Here is a 16736-nt window from a genome sequence, read left to right on the forward strand (position 1 = left end):
ATACCATGTCCTAGTCGGGGTGCCGTCGTCAGAGTAATACATTGTCATCACAATGTGTGCAGTGATTAGAACAGGTATTCTGAGAAGGCACTAGACATCTGTGCAAAAGAACTGAGCCTTCAGACTTCTGTGTGTTATCCCACATCCCTTCACATCACAGCCTTCCTATATAAAGTGATGACATCTGACCTCCACACTGAGGAGTATGCTCTTTCAATGGAGAATTACATGCAAAAGCAGGTTTTAAACTCTAAAATAGTATTAAAAAAAATGAGTTGTTGGTATGATTCTTCATGGAACCTGGAAAAGTTACCACAGATCCTACTTCTGTACTATTCGAAAGTTCACAACCGATATTAAAAACAAATATATACATTAAAAATAGTCAAAATAGCAACTGAAATATAACATCACAATATGAGAAATACATTTAAAGATAATGTTGCAGAGCTTTTTTTTTTTTTTTTAAAATTTAGGTAACCTTTCAACCAAAACATTTCCTCCAAAAAACTAACGCACTTTGGGGTTTTTCTGTTGTTATATGGATCCTTCCTTGAGAGGATACTAAATTTTCATGCTTTACCGGAATTTTCAGAAAATATTTTTAGGGGAAACTAAGAAATATATTTTGCAAAAATGAAGCACTGAATAGCATATTTTAGGAAGGATACAAGACATCTTTTGGGTGACATATTGCCAATTACAGTCTTGTATTGCAATTCAATTGGCTGCTAAGGCTAATTACAAAGGGGGGAATTACAGAGTGCCTAGGAAGGCACTGCCCATAGTCCTACACATGCCAATCAAAACCATGGTAGGACAGTTCTGAACGTGAACTTATTTAACAATTTAGCAAAGATTTATTGACTGCCCTCTTTCTTGCCAGGCTGGACTAGTCTAGCACTGGGTTTTATTTACCATTGTATCCCCTATGTATGGCACATACCAATTTTTCTTTTGGCTCTTTTTACCACTTCTTCCTTGATAAATTTCATATTAATGTAGCCTTAGTTAATACATATTATATATAAATATATCTTTGGTATTTTTATTGGAAAAAAATGTATCCAACATGTTACAGATTCAAAGCTCATAGCAAAGGAATTATTTCTTTCACCATTGACTCTGAATCCTAAATGAGTCATGGATGTCCAAATACATCAGGTGTCGTTATGCTTGCCTTTTTTAAAGTCATGTTATTGCTCCCCCTTCATGTTCTATTCAGGTATTGAAATGAACCTGTCACCAGAGAGCATAATATCTGAAACTTCTTAGATGCTTCACTTGGAACTTTATTTACCAGATATTCTGGACAGTTTTATTATCATTTCAAAAGGAGCTGAGAGTAGGTATCACCTTGAGCACCAAAATGGCTAATGACACTTTTTGGATGGGAATGTAGCCAAGTGATCTTTTTCAGAAGACACAAAATGAAATATCACTGAAATACTGCTGAATGTTATCTTCCTCTAAGTAATGATGTTTTTAAAAATTTGGACAAGGTGGTCATTTAGAGCTCAAAATCAAAGGCAGAGAAGTTTTTGCACTGCTGTTTGTTTCTAGAGTCAATGGAGTGTTCAAGGCCCTTGGCTCCTAGTAATTAAGGTGTCCTGTGGGTAAATGTAGCTTATATAAACCTCATTTCACAGAGAACACTAAATTGCAATTGCAAAATGATCAACATTTACATTCTTCACCATTCAGAGAGAGGAAGAATACCTCAAACTAAAGCTTCTGCACAGCAAAAGAAACCAATAAAATTAAAAGGCAACCTGGGGAGTTGGAGAAAATATTTGTGAAACATATATCTAATAAGGGGTTAATATCCACAATACATAAAGAACTCAGACAACTCAACAGCAAAAAACCTAAACAACATAGTTAAAAAATGGACAGAGAAATTAAATAGACAGTTTTCCAAAGAAGACATCCAAATGGCAAAAGGTACACAAAAAGGTCCTCTAATCATCCGGGAGTTGCAAATCAAAACTGCAATGAGATGCCACCTCACCACACTTCATACCTGTTGAATGGCTCTCATCAAAAAGACAAGATAACCAGTGTTGGCATAGATGCCGAGAAAAAGAAACCTTTGGGCACTGTCAGCTGGAATACAAATTGATGCAGCCACTATGGAAAACAATATGGAGGTTCCTCAAGAAGTTAAAAATAGAACTACCATATGATCCAGCAATTCCTCTTTCTGGATATAGATCCAAAGAAATTAAAATCAGGATCTCATAGAGATACCTGTGCTCCCATGTTCATTGCAGCATTACTCACATTAAGCTTTCTTTGCTCAGGGAACCCTGGTTGAGAAGAGCTGCAAGGATGTGTGTTCCCTTTCAGAGGGCTGTGCCAAGACATCTGGTATCTGTTTAAAAGCCCTTTCAAGGGTTTTGTACATCCTAGACCAAGCACTGTTTTAGAACTTGTAAAATATTACCTACCTAATATTAACAAAACAGAATGAGGTCTTGCAACCCATTTTACAAATAAGAAAAGTGAGGCTCAAAGATATTTGAAGATTCCCACAGGTTACACAGCTCTAACTGGCAGAGTTAGTAATTAAATCCAGGCTGATTGATGCTAAAGATTGTGCTCTTTCAGTTTTTCTAAACTACTCCCATAATAACTAGGCCCCAAAAGATCACTTATCCTGCTTGTAAAATAGGGTTACATTTTGATGCCTCTCTTACATTTTTTAATTACACCTTTTTATTTTGAGATAATTGTAGTTCCACATGCAGTTATAAGAAGTAATATAGAGTGACCCTGCATAGTCTTTACTCAGTTTTCCCCTATGGGAACATCTGATAAAACTATAATCCAATATTACAGCCAGGATCTCCACAGGAGCACAGTCGAGATACAGAAGGTTTCCATCACCACAGGGATGCCTCACGCTGCCCCTTTATCAGCACAGCCACACACAAATCCCTCTCCTGCTTCCCTGTCCATACTCTCTGGCTACTACGAACCTGTTCTTCACTTCCACAATTTTATGTCTCAAAAATACTACATAAAGTAAATCACACGGTTTATAACCTTTCGGGATTGTTTTTTTTTTTTTCACACACTCAACATAATCTTCTGGAGATTCATTGTTGTGCATGTTAATAGTTTAGTTCTTTTGATCCCTTAGTATCCCATGATATGCATACGCTATAGTTTACTTAACCATTCACCCGGTGACGGACATCTGGTTTGTTTAGTTCGGGGTGTTTCCAATAAAGCTGCTATGAACATTCGTGCAGAGGTCTGTGCATGAACAGAAAGTTTTCATGTCTCTGGGATGAACGTCCAAGACTGCAGTTGATGGGCTGTATGCCAAATTGTTTTCAAGAGTATGGGAACCATCATTTCACATTCCCACAGCAATGTACAAGGGGTTCGGTTTTTCTGCCTTCTTGCCAGCATTTGGGGTTGTCACTGTTTTTTATTTTAGCCTTTCTAGTAGGTGTGTACTGATAGCTCGTGGTGGTTTAATTTGCATCTCCCTAATGGCTAATAATACCGAACATCTGCTTATTTGCCATCTGCATAGCAACTTTTGTGAAGTGTCAGTTCATGTCTTTTGCCCATTTTCGAATTGAATTGTTGTTGTTTTTAAATTTTACCATAGAGTTTTATGGGTTTTTTATACTAGCTCTCTGTTAGAGATAGTAGTTTGTAAATATTTTCTCCTGGCCTACAGCAATTTTTTTTTCATCCTCTTAATGGGCTCTTCCATAAATCAAACATTTTTAATTTTGATGAGGTTAATTGATCAATTTTTTTCTTTTATGGCTTATGCTTTGGATGTCAAGTCCAAGAACTCTTTGCCCAGACCCAGTTTCCAAAGATTTTCTTATACATTTTGTCAAAACTTCTATAGTTTTACTTTTTACACTTAAGTCCATGATATATTTTGAGTTACAAGGTGTGAGGTTTATGCTGAAGTTCATTTACTTTGCCCAGGGATGTCCAACTGCCCCAGCAACATTTGTTGAAAAGGTATCCTTCCTTCACTGATTCGCTTTTGTACTTCTGTCAGAAATTCATTGGGTACATTTGTGTGGGTCCCTCTTTTAAAACAAACATTCTCCTAATTATATGGTCTGAATGTATGCTCTCATCAAAGCTCCTACATGGGTGAACAGAATAATTCACGAATGGTGTGCTAAATGCCCAAACCAGCAGTGACTGCAATAGAAAATGAATTCTAGGGTCTACATTTCGGTAAGGAAAGACATTTCATATCCATGACTTTAAAAATTAATTATCTTAGTGTATTCTAAAACTTAATTGGGTCACTTCCAATAATGCCATTTTATCTGTCAGAGGTATTGGTTACTATCAGTTGTAAAAGAAGTTGACACTGGCTGATTTAGATAGAAGGAAATATATTAAATGTTTCATTACTTCAAATGAGGAATAGAGGGCTGGAGAACCAGGGTCAAGCCTAAACAACCATAAGTGATCTCTTAAATCATTAAGTTTCTCGATAAGGCTACTGCTTTTGGACAGTAGGTACAACAGTTCACATTGCTTATACTTTTGCATCAATACATCAATCCAGTGGAAACAATTACTCTGTTGTCCACTGTGAAGATCCCTATCCTGGGTTGCCTTTTTTATCACTAACTCAACGTCTGATCATGTAATTGGTTAATACCTAGCTCATTCCTCATGCCCTAGCAGCAAAAGATATGAGGAAGGAATATTTTTGGAATTTCATCTTCTATAATGTGAGGTATCATTTCTCATCTTCAACATCTTGGGGGGGGGGATGCTCTCCAAATATATGGGAAAAGATTGAAATGCTGGGTGAAAAACTAAATGATGAATATCGGATTCATGTTGTTAATTCATTTAACTACTTACAGAGGCATACTATACCAATTTACTCTAGTTCAGGAGAGTTCTGTGGTCATATATAGTGATACACAACTTGTTCTGAATTCTGGTGAAAAGTATGTCATTTATTGTAGAGTCGCTTGGGTAGATTAACGCCAAATGAAACAAACACAAATGCACAAACAATTCTATTGCCCAGAGATCAACTAAATAAGAATACCTGGAAGTAAAACTTGTCATTGCAAAAAAAAAAAAAAAAAAACAACAGCACTAAAAACCATCTCCTGTGATTGTAATATGCACCCAGTGCTAAAAACCACTGCTGAAAGGGACAGAAATATTTGGCCTTGTTCATTAAGTCAAATGCTAGAGCAGGCTTCTACCTGCTTCTTGCCTCATTCCCCGCCCCCATTTTTATGCAGAGGCAGGTTACACACAAACACACTACCAGCCACAGTCATGGTTAGTCTATCACTCAAATACCTTCATTCTTTTTCAATTTCACTAGAACTCTAGTTCTCCTACACAGATAGATAACCTGTCGGAAAATATCCAAAGACAAAATTACCACAGCAAGAGGGGCTCACCTCTAAGGAAGAGCTACAGCCAACTAACTCTCTTGGCTCTCAGTGGAGTTCTGGAGAACCACATGGCCTCTGTTTCCCCACATGGAAATCGCTACAAAATTCAACCAGCTGAAAATGTTTCATTCCTGTTAGTGGTGTACTAGCTAACTCAGTCAAGCCTGCATGTTGACAATTAGAAAAGCTGGAAAAATACAAAAATCATCTACTTGAATGTATTGAAGCCTACCAAAGACAAAACTGAGAATTTACTTCTATAGGACATTCTAAAAAAAACATGATTAGCTGAAAATTGTAGACCTGAAAAAATAACTTAAGCTGAATACAATGAATAAATTTAACAGATTATTCTCAGTTGAGTAAAAAAATAGTGAAATGGAAGACACATCTGAAGAAAATATTCTGAAGCTTTGAGGGAAAAAAAGAATGAAAAAGAAAAAAGCACAGAAGCACAGAAAATATGGTATAAATGATCCAGCATACGAATAAGGAAGAAGAGAAAAGAATGGACAGAATTGATATGACAGAAGGGGAAACAGCAAATAACTTTTCAGAACTGAAGAAACATATCAAGCCATAAAACCCAGAAGCACTGTAAACCCAAGAATAATAAAGAGAATTAAAACTACATTTACACATAGCATAGCAAAATTCCTGAAAACCAGAAAATGAGGGTGTTCAATGTAGGCCAGGGGAAAAGTCTAATGATTTTCAAAAGGTGACAATAAGACAGCTAACTTCTCAGTGCAAACAGTGATAGTTAGAAGACTTACCTCTTTGCAGCGCTAGAAAAAAAAAAAAAATAGTTCTATGTCAGTGATTCTCAATCATGGCTAGCCACTAGAAGTAAAACAGGCCTTTCTAGGATACTAAAACTCACCGCTCATTGGTCTTCTTGCCCAAATACTACTGTACTACAATGAATTATACACTCAAGGTTCAGGGATGTTGCTAAGTTGAAAATGAACATTAACCCTTCTTATAAAATACATCAGTGACTTCGTGGGTTCTTAGAACATTATAAGCCCTTTATTCTGGGCCTTACCTCAACGTTCCCCACCCAACCAGACACATATAATTATTTAGGTATGCTATTACTTCTGTATGGAACTCACAACAAAGCCTTCTATATTCATGATTTCTCAGTTTGGTGTTACTGTCTCTGCAAACCAGAAAGCACATACTGTCCATGTGTACTCAGTAGGTATTTGCCATATATTTCCCCAATTCTCTCCCCCACCCATTCACTCATGCTCTGTCTCCTCATTAGGAGACAAAGAACAAAAGACAGAACAAAAGAAGCCTCTGGGACAACAAGAATGTGGTGCTACACAGCAGTGACTGCCTTGCACAGCCATAAACCCAGACCTATGAAGAATATCAAATTGACTCTAAGGGATGGGGTTTTTTCTTTAATAAAGTCTGAAACACTGAATCTCCAATAAGGAAAACCATTACAGCATCATTCAGAACTTACTGAGTTCTAACTGAAGTAAAATTTAAACACCCATGGTATTGTAATTACTTAGATTGGAATACACAAAGTAGAAGAAGGAAGTCTTTTGAGAGTCGCCATATTGATAGCAGAAGCATCAGCTGGGCATCAAGAAAACTGACAGAAAGAATGATTCAGAGTCTTTAGAAAATTTTGAGTTATGTCCACCACATTGTTTTAGAAGTGAAATTCTATCCCTGGAAGACATTTCTACTTTATCATTTTTGTATTCACATTATAAAGGCTTATAGACTGTCAAGAGTTAGCATTATGCGACTGATTTATGGGATAACTAGCTTTATATTTCAGGAATGCCAATTCAGAAGTCTGAGCACTAATAACAGTGTTTTTAGTGGCTTAGAGTGGTCAAACAGAACTCACATTTTCCTTATTTCTACCCAAATCCTCACTGTATGATAAAGATTATCAACCATTGCACCACAGTAAAAACCCCTGGGGAGCTTCAAAAGCATATCCATGCTCAAAACCCAGCCAGACCAATTCAATGAGGAAAAGTGCAAGCTCTGGAAGTAACTCCAACATGCAGTCATAACTGAGGACCCCCCTTTTTTTAAACAGAGGTCTGAGGAATTTAGATAATCATGTAAAGTATCAGAAAGCAAGAGTATGTGTGTTAAGCAGCCGTCAGAGTTTTAAATAACTGCTATTTTAAATGTACAGAAAAACACATTTCATACTTATACATAATTTGGTAGCTTCCAGTTAAACTCAGCATCATGATTTGGGACTAGATGTGCTTTTGTTAAGAAGACTCACAGAGCTAATACTTAAAGATTCCAAAGTGTAATGAAGTCTATAAAAGCCTCAGGAAAATGATGACATGGATGCTTTCTACAGCACAGCCCCAGGGTCCTTAACACATTCACAGAGACGTATTCCAATTTCCTAGTAAGTTAACTGAAAAGGCATACTTTTCAAAGCAAGTTCAAATATGTAAAAAGCATGCTTTCATTCTTTTTCTTCGATAGTATGCTAGAAATTTCACTAGGGTTATGTAAACAGAGATAAAAAATGTTCTCTTACTGGTTGCAAACCTTTAAAAGCCATAGTTTTTGAAAGGGATGCTAAATTTCAATTTTAGGCTAATATCAAATTTTTTTCCAAACAATAATGTGAACATGTAATAATTTATATAATAAACACTTAGCTTGTATGCCATTAAGACATTTTTATGAACATTTTCTTCTCCTGTTATCCTTCCTATTATATTTGTATATAATTCAGTGTGTGTGAGGACTTACATGTCATTAGGGAATATATACCATTATATTTAACACATGCATGCATATACATGTATATATGTATCTATGTATGCACACACATACATAAACACACACTCATACATATTTTAAAGGATACTGAATGATCAGAGAAAACCAATTTCATGTTTACAAAGAAAAAATCAAGAGAAAAATAATTGTACATGTTTATCCATGTAATATATCTTATATAAATACCTACACATAAGTAACAGAATGACATATAGAAATTTTTTTAAATAAGAGAACAAAAAAAAAAAGAAAGAAACATCATTTAAGTATATCTATTTCAATTCCTTCCTCTTAAAAGTAGCAAGCAACACAACAAATAAAGAACCAAGCCTTGCAGGTAGAGGTCACAGTCTGGTTCAGCACTGCCCAATGTCTCCGGATTTGGGTAACAATATCACGTTATTTGCTGCATGACACCATCACTACATACCATCTTTTGATTTGCCAGATTCCAGCAAATGTGTACTATTTTTAAATGATGTTTTCTAAATGAATTCATTTTTTATTACGTTAACTTAAACATAATCTTTTATATAATTACCTTAAAAGATAAATAAAGGTAATGCTAAAATAAATAGATTTATATCTTTTTTAAAAATTTTAAATTCTACATAGATACTATCAGCTGTTATTTTAGAGCCTGTTCTCTATTCTTGAAAGGAGAAATGAGCCAGTTTTTAGATGGTACAATGAAAATGAAATCACAGCCGTTCAAAGTGGTCTGGGAAAAGATCTGCATGGTATCTCCTTATTGTGGCATAAATTCTCTCACTAAATAGCACTTTTTTCCAGTCTTATTGAGATGCAATTGATTTATTATGTTGTATAAGTTTAAGGTATACAACATAATGTTTTGATACATGTATACATTGTGAAATGATGACCACACTAAGTTTAGTTTACATCACCTCACCTAGGTACAACTTTTTTTCTTGTGAGGAGAACTTTAAAGATCTACTCTCCCAAGAACTTTAAAAAAAATACAATACTGTATCGTTAGCTATAGACACCATGCTCTACATTCCACCTCTAGAGCTTACAACCAGAAGTCTGTCTGTCCTTTGATTGCCTTCAGCCATTTCCACCACCTCCCACCTGCCAGTAGCACTTTCAACCGCAATGTAAATAACTTAAAGTTGAGTCAAGTGAATGATAACATTAACTGTACATTAAGTAACCAAATGAAGAAAACACATTTACTTTGAATAGTACACATAGCTGTGTTGCTGCCTGTCTACATATATTGGTAAGTGGAAGCTGTTGCATGGTAGATGTAACACTGCCCCTGAAGTTAGGATACCCAGATTTGAGTATACACATCCACACACAAACCCAATCTGTCTCTCTGTAACTCTGGCTGATTCACTTTACTTCTTTTGGATTTGAGTTTATGTATAAAAGGTAAAATAATTAAATATACTTTCAAAAGCATGCTGGGAAAATCATGTAAGATAATATATGTGGAAAACCTTTATAAACTGGAAAATGCATGGTACGCCAAAATGCAAAATGATTATGTTACTATTATGAAGCCTCAAATCAAAATTCAAAGTGTTTGTCCTCTCAGTCATTTTGCTATTAAGCCAAATATTAGCCAAGCTTTTTACAATGAATTTAGTACAATGACAGGAGAAATACTTTGCACATGTTCAAATATTACAACCACCATTTATTTCAAACATGAGAACATTTCTTTATTAAATGAGTTTTCTGTTCTCTACTAATAACAAAATATCATTTCTTATTCCATTCAATTTGACTGACAGGTGCAATACTCTCATTGAGGAATAGTGTTGTAATATAAAAAGGAAGTACTCAAAGGATAATCCTGCTCTGTATCCTAAAATAAAACTAATGGAGATTTATGCAGAAAGTTAATGAAAATGTTCTCTACCTACATTCTTGAGCTCTTTGTGGACAAAGTTACCAGAGCTTGAAGAAAAAAAGAAAACACTGTGAGTCACGTGAGACAAAAGCAATAAAACTGAAATAAAGAAGTTATAGTATTTTCTTTTAACTAGTTTGTCCCATTTGATAGAAATTATTTTTTCCTTAAGCTAAAACTTCAAAATTTACAAAATCTAGGAAAGATCATTAGATGGTGGGAAACCAGGTAATTTTTATTTTGTTTGTATTGCTTACTATTTATCTTCGTATAGTTTCTAAAATGAAGCAGATGGCAACAGAAATAGACCAAAGACATGGATACTTACTAGTCCTACTCACTATTATTCACATGGGTTATCATGATCCAAACGGACTTCACCAAAATGGATCACACCTATTTCAAAGACATAGGCTTCAAATTAAACTATTTTTGTGTGTTATTTTAGACTGATCCTAAATATCAACTATTACTGAGCACTTCTGAAAGACATTTAAGGAAATTGGCAGTGTAAATCTTACAAAGATATCTGACCACTCACAATTTATTTCAGTCATTTGAAAGATTTCCCTAAGTACTGAGTATAATCTTTGTTATCTGAAGAAATGCCATCTTTTAAGATTCACCTTGCCAGCAGTCATGTGTAAATATATTAAGATAAAAACTGAGATATGAACCTTTGTATCTCACTCCTGATTTAACAGGTTGCCCCAGGTAGTGCATAGACATAATCATTTAATATCAAAATCCGGCAAAGCATTTTTACAGTTAGGCTTACTTTTATTTTCCTTGTTTTTGGCTTTAAGTCTTGAAAGTTCAAAGAACATCAGGCATGCCCGTGTGCACGCATAAGGATTTTTTAAAAAGACAAAAAATCTCACTAATTTCTGAAAATACCTGAAATGTCATACACACACAATTGCAAACAAATTAATACATAGGGATTCTACAGAATGTATACAAGACTTCTTTCAACTCTAAAATTCTAAGATCCAGTAATTCTTGCAGAGATATAGATAGATATAGACATAGATAAAGAAATTAAGTGGAATGTATACAGTGTTAAACACATACATAAGAGTCACCATAAACAAGAATCTAAAATAAAAATAGCTAAAATAATTAGACTTTCATGCATTCTAAATTCTGTATTTAATGAGAAAGAGATAAATGATAAATTACCATGGATATAATGGATCTTTTTCAGAAAGCAATGTCCAGTATACAGAATATTCTACAATGAGAAAAGATTAAGTACACCCATTACAACTTCCATGCTTTAAAACCACAGATTGAGAATTCATATCTGAAGTAATGATCCTGAGAGTTCTTTTAACTTTCGAATGGTCAAAATCATTAAGTTATTTACATATTTTATCTTAAATATATTTAATACATCTAATTCCTAGCAAATTGGTAATGCATGTCATATAAGATAAAAATCACTCTTCATAAAATACTTTCTAGATATACGGGAAACCAGATAAATTTTTAATTGCTCTAATCAACCAAAACAATGCAAATGCACACAGGAAGATTCCCATTTATATTAATGAATGAGCTTCTGTAAAGGGGTAAATTTTCATAAACATCTCTCATGAAAAACAACTCTCTTCTATCATCAGAACAAAGCTGTTTGTGGAAGGACAGGAAAACCCAAATAATTTATAGGAGGAATATCGATAATCATCAAGCCAGGGATGGAAGTGTCCCAAGGTTTTAATCAAGGAGGGAGAAAAAACAAAAACAAAAATAAAAAAAAAAAAAAGGAGGGAGAGAGGGCAAGATGTAGATGAATTCACAGAGAGCTGTTGAAACAAATGGAGACTATGCAAAAGAGAAAATCCTGACTAGGTGTTCAGCTCATGAAGATGGGGCTCATCACACACTCCAGATGTGTTCCTCTACATTTGCCTGCTTCCCTTACAGCTAGGTTAGGGTAAAGTGACTATTCCTGGCCTAATGTACTATGAGTAGTAGTGATATAGGAGGTATTTACTGTCAATAACCCTGACAATATGACATGACTCTGGGACATTCACAGTCACACACACACACACACACACACACACACACACACCACCTGATAAACAGTAGATGCTCCTTAATTATTTGATAATTTGTTGAATGTGCAAATGCCAACCGTATCTTGAGACACTCCTTTGATACCCACACAAACCAATACAAATCCTTCACCTGACTTTGAGAAAGAAATAGAAAGCAATTTCTGTAAAATACTATTTGTCTGTGTACAATGTGCCTGTGAATATTCACACTGACATATTTGAATAGAATTCCTTGAAAACAAGGACGTGAGGGCTGAGTCTAGAATTAGTCGAATGATGGCAGTCTGAAAATTGTACAGTGATGTTAATGATAGTGATGATAATGTCCCTCCATAATGCTGCATTTATGTTTGCTACATTATACAGTCAATAAGCCATGTATAAAGTTATATCACTGGTTTCAGTGGCTGAGTTCTTAGTTTATCTGCAAACCAAGAATACATTGGATATTTTATAATATATGCCTTGATGACTAAATTCAACCTGTCAGTGTTCAGAAGGAAACAGACAATAAAGGCTAAGAGATAAACAATTTTGACCAACATGTTTTTGCTTTTTTTTTTAATTAGTGTTTTAAGTAACCTTTTCTTAAAAACAAAATACTGACCACCATGGTATCTTGTGAATTATAATACCAATCATGCAACATATAAAGAGGGCAAAAGGAACTGAACTGTCGTAAGGGATTTTAAATCATGCAAAAGGAAAACAATATATCCATAGAGTGACACGTTATAATGAAAAATTATCATAGACTATGAAGAAATGACTATAACAGCCATGTCATTATATGTTTAATGACTGAATACCTTTAAAATTTAATGATTAAAAAAACATATTTTTAAAGGACAAGGGTAAAATCCAGGATAATACTATTTTTTTTCAAAATTATTTTCCTGAATAAAAGGCTGATTTAATGAGTTTAGACAAATTTCAAAGCAAACATTCTAAAAATTGTTTAACACTTAACTACTTCGCCCAGATAACTGGCTAGGGTAGTGTCCTCAACAGGTAGCACTAGATTCTCTAAGAAGACTGGCAAGGGCTCTTCCAACCACTTCAACCTGGAAGCACCTCCATGGGGGTGCTCCCCAGCCTAGAGGGCAAGCAGCACTTTTCTGCCCTCCTTCAGCACAACAGGGAACACTAACTTGTAAGGAGCAAAGGGTAGGGTAGAACATTTCATCTCAAAATACATTTTCATGTCATAATAATCTGATACCACTGGCCTCATGCCCAGGGTTTTTTTTCCCTTGGAATATTATAAAATTTGGCTTTTGAAAGCATGAGTTCTGTACATCATAAATCAAATATCTGTGCATATCTCATTAGAATTATTTTGATATTTAGTTCTGAATATGAACCATAAAAAGGACCATTATGTATCTTCTGAATTAAAATTATTTTATTTGGAAAAATCCGTAGTTCTGAGTCCATAAAATTAGTAATATGTACTATTAACTATGAAAATGAAATTTTAATATTTAGATACATCCTGTTTCTATGATTTGGGATATGATTTTTCACGTGTAAGGCACCCATTATTTGCTTATAGTTTTACTGTCTTATGAAGCCCACTTAACTTACTAAACTTCACAGAAACATGTAGATGAAGTTGTGTCATGTGAAATCACCCTTCTGAATACTAGAATATTCTGATTAGAAAGTCTCTAAAGTTTTTTTAATAAATAATATTCTTCAAAATAAACTAGGTTAATTTAGTTTAATATTTCGATTTAATATTAAAACAAAACTGTTCCAACATCAAACTCTGAAGTTCACATTTCTCAGCAGAAATGGAAGACAAAATTAATCTATATATAAAATTAATCTATATATAAACATGCTTCTATTGTTTTCTCTGAAGGGTGTCCTTTACAAAGGCGTTATCTCTGAACAGTGAGTATGGAAAGAGATGCTTTGAGATTGCAAATACATCTGCTCACATCTTTAGGAGGAATGGTGTTTTAAAAGGACATTTCAAAGGCTGTTAACGCCATGGTTACCCAAGAAGCAGTCAATGCTCCTTCCTTCGATCCTATACTTTAATTAGGTGGCATATTCAGTTTTTGTTGTATGAAATCCTTGAAAACTGGGCATGGGAGAGGAATCCCACAGACCCCAGGGCCAAGAGCGCAGGGAACGGGCTTCTCAGGGTTATAGCCCTTAGTCTCATTCGCACGTACACAGTGACTCTGTGGAAGCAGATACACATCTCCCCGGGGGCCTTGAATCATCCATTAGCTTATAATGTCTGAGGTGTCAGACAATTGAGATTCCAAGAAGACGGAAAGAGCGAGAAAGATGAGCAAGCACCCTGTGGGCGAGCAAAGGGCTTCAAAGGTCAAGTTCCTAAAACGGTTCTCCCCTCCCAGCTCTTTCTTGCTTGGACAGTGAGGGTGACAGATTTGAGCAGTGCGTCCCGGCTGAGAGAAGCCGTCAGCCTCCCGGCCAACTGCAGCTTTACACGTGGGTTCTTCCTCATCTCCGTGGAAAAGAATGAGGCGCGAATTTCCGCCCAAGAGCAGCCCTGGAAGCCCGGCGGAGGGCTGCACGGCGCGCGTGCTCTCCCGCCCTGCGAGGGCGCGCAGCTGCGCACGGAGGCGCCAGGCTGCGAGGTGGCGGCTTCGTGGTCACCCAGTTTCGTACTCCCCGCTTCGACAGAGCTGCTGAAGTTCTGAGTGGGTCTCTCGTCTCCTCGGGGTACAGTCTGCATAGTGAAACCCCGCAGAGGCAGCACAAAAAGACAAGTCTGCCTTTCCCTTCCTCCTGCCCCCCACACCTGCGTCCACCAACTCCTGACAAGGCGGCTTCTGGGTGCGTAGTGATCCATCCTCTTTTAGGGGTTCTTCCCTATCTTAGTTCAATTTTCTAATGATACATTTAGCCTGATTTTTCTTTCTTTTTGAGTGAGAAAATGAACTTCTCCCTCCTTTTCTTTCCAAGTTGGAGGATTCATCCAGTCAGCAGGGAACACGGGGAATGTTCTCGTTCAAGGCCGCTTTGCCCCAGGATTCCGGAGCTTCGCAGAAATGGAACTTTGAGAACAGTGAGGTAGAGAAACGTACGGGGAATCCGGGTAAGGGGCACTTTCCCCCCACACGGAGTTTCCCTTCCTTCTCCGGACCGGCCCGCCAAGGTCGTTCTCGGCTGCCCACCTCCCGGCGCGCGCGCGCCCCACGGCCTCCACCGCGACCCCCTGCGCGTCCCTCCCACGCTGCCCTGGGTCAGCCAAGTCTGGGCGGCTTGGCGCCCAAGTGCCCGCCCCTCCCCTCCTGGGCTCTCCGCTCCACAGCGCGGTCCTCTGAGACGGTCCACGCGTCCCTCTTACCTCCTCGTCTGGTCACTAGGGAACTTCTGAACCCCCCGGGGGTCTACACTGTTTCTCTCCCAAGTCAGGCAGAACATCTTTCACGAAAAAACTACGACAAGGTCTCCATAAACTTTGCTGTCGCGAACGCTGTCGTGTCAGCGGCCGTGAGCACACACCTGCCTGCACACGGGCGCAGGTACACCTGTCCGGGCGCGCACACGGCCTGGGAGTCTGCCACTGGGCAACTGCTCAGGGCGCATTAAAGTCGCTGGCAGTCGCCGGCGGGGACGCGCGGGGCCGGTAGGGCATCAAAAGAGAATTTCGAAATGGGCTTGGGAAGCGGGGACTAGAAAATGGTGATTCTAAATACACATACAGGAGCGTCTGTCCACCTCCTGCACACCGAGCAATTCTCCCCGAAAGGCGCACACTTTTGAGAACAGACCACTGTGGGTTGCACTATATATAAACCCCCCTCCGAAGCACATTCATCTTAAAACTGACAATCCCTTTCGTCTACACTTCTCAGTGTGGTCCAAACCAGCACCGCGCACATGAGGATGGGGACCGAGGCGCTCCCGGAACCCTCAACCCGGTGTGCAGAGCCCCCCGAGGCAGGTGCGGGCCCCCACACCGGTAGAGCAACAAGCGGGCTGTCTGCGAAAGGGCCGGGTCCCCTCTTTGCCCCCGTCCCCGCGCGGGTCACCTCTCCCCCCACCCCGCAACGCCCCACAACAGCCAGCCGTGCCAAACGCGGGCAGGGAAAGGAGAGAGCCCAAGGAGCAACTCACCCCCAGCTTCCTGCTGCGGATTTTCACGTAGCCCTGCTTGACTATGTCGTTAAAGTTGGAGGCCATGGCCAGCGCGTTCTGGCTCGTCCCCTCCGCGATCGGCTTCCCAGAGTCGAGAGCCGCCGTCCGCCGCCAGGTCCGCGCAGGTCTCGCATTCAGCCAGCCGCCGCCACAGCCGCGCCGCCGCCCGGTCCCCCGAGCTCCCGCCGGCGGGGACGCGGGCTGGTGGCAGGGCGACCGCGGACGGGGAACGCGGCCCGGCGCCGCGAGCAGCGCCCGCCCTCCTCGTTCCGGTCTTCACCTCCGCCCCCCGCCGCGAGCCGAGCGCCGGGCCCGCGCCGCCGCCAGCTGCGGGCGCCCCCTCCGCGCCGCCGCCCCCGGCAGCACCCACCGGCTGGCGCCTCACTCGGCGGCGCACAGCTGGCCGGAGCGCACCCGCGCGGCTCCCCAGCGCGGGGGGAGGGGCGGGAA

At 38.8% G+C, this 16736-nt stretch overlaps 1 protein-coding gene across 1 annotated transcript in view; it reads right to left on the reverse strand.

The window, feature by feature from the left end:
- DOK6 (docking protein 6) overlaps window positions 1–16508 on the reverse strand; it is a 354731-nt gene extending 338223 nt beyond the window's left edge. The window contains exon 1 of the mRNA XM_026496474.4: window positions 16266–16508. Coding sequence (XP_026352259.1) covers window positions 16266–16331 — 66 coding nt within the window. The 5' untranslated portion in view covers window positions 16332–16508. The remainder of the gene's footprint in view (window positions 1–16265) is intronic.
- Window positions 16509–16736: the final 228 nt, after the last annotated feature.

The sequence above is a fragment of the Ursus arctos genome, unplaced genomic scaffold (assembly GCF_023065955.2).
Source record: "Ursus arctos isolate Adak ecotype North America unplaced genomic scaffold, UrsArc2.0 scaffold_17, whole genome shotgun sequence".
Taxonomy (NCBI): Eukaryota; Metazoa; Chordata; class Mammalia; order Carnivora; family Ursidae; genus Ursus; species Ursus arctos.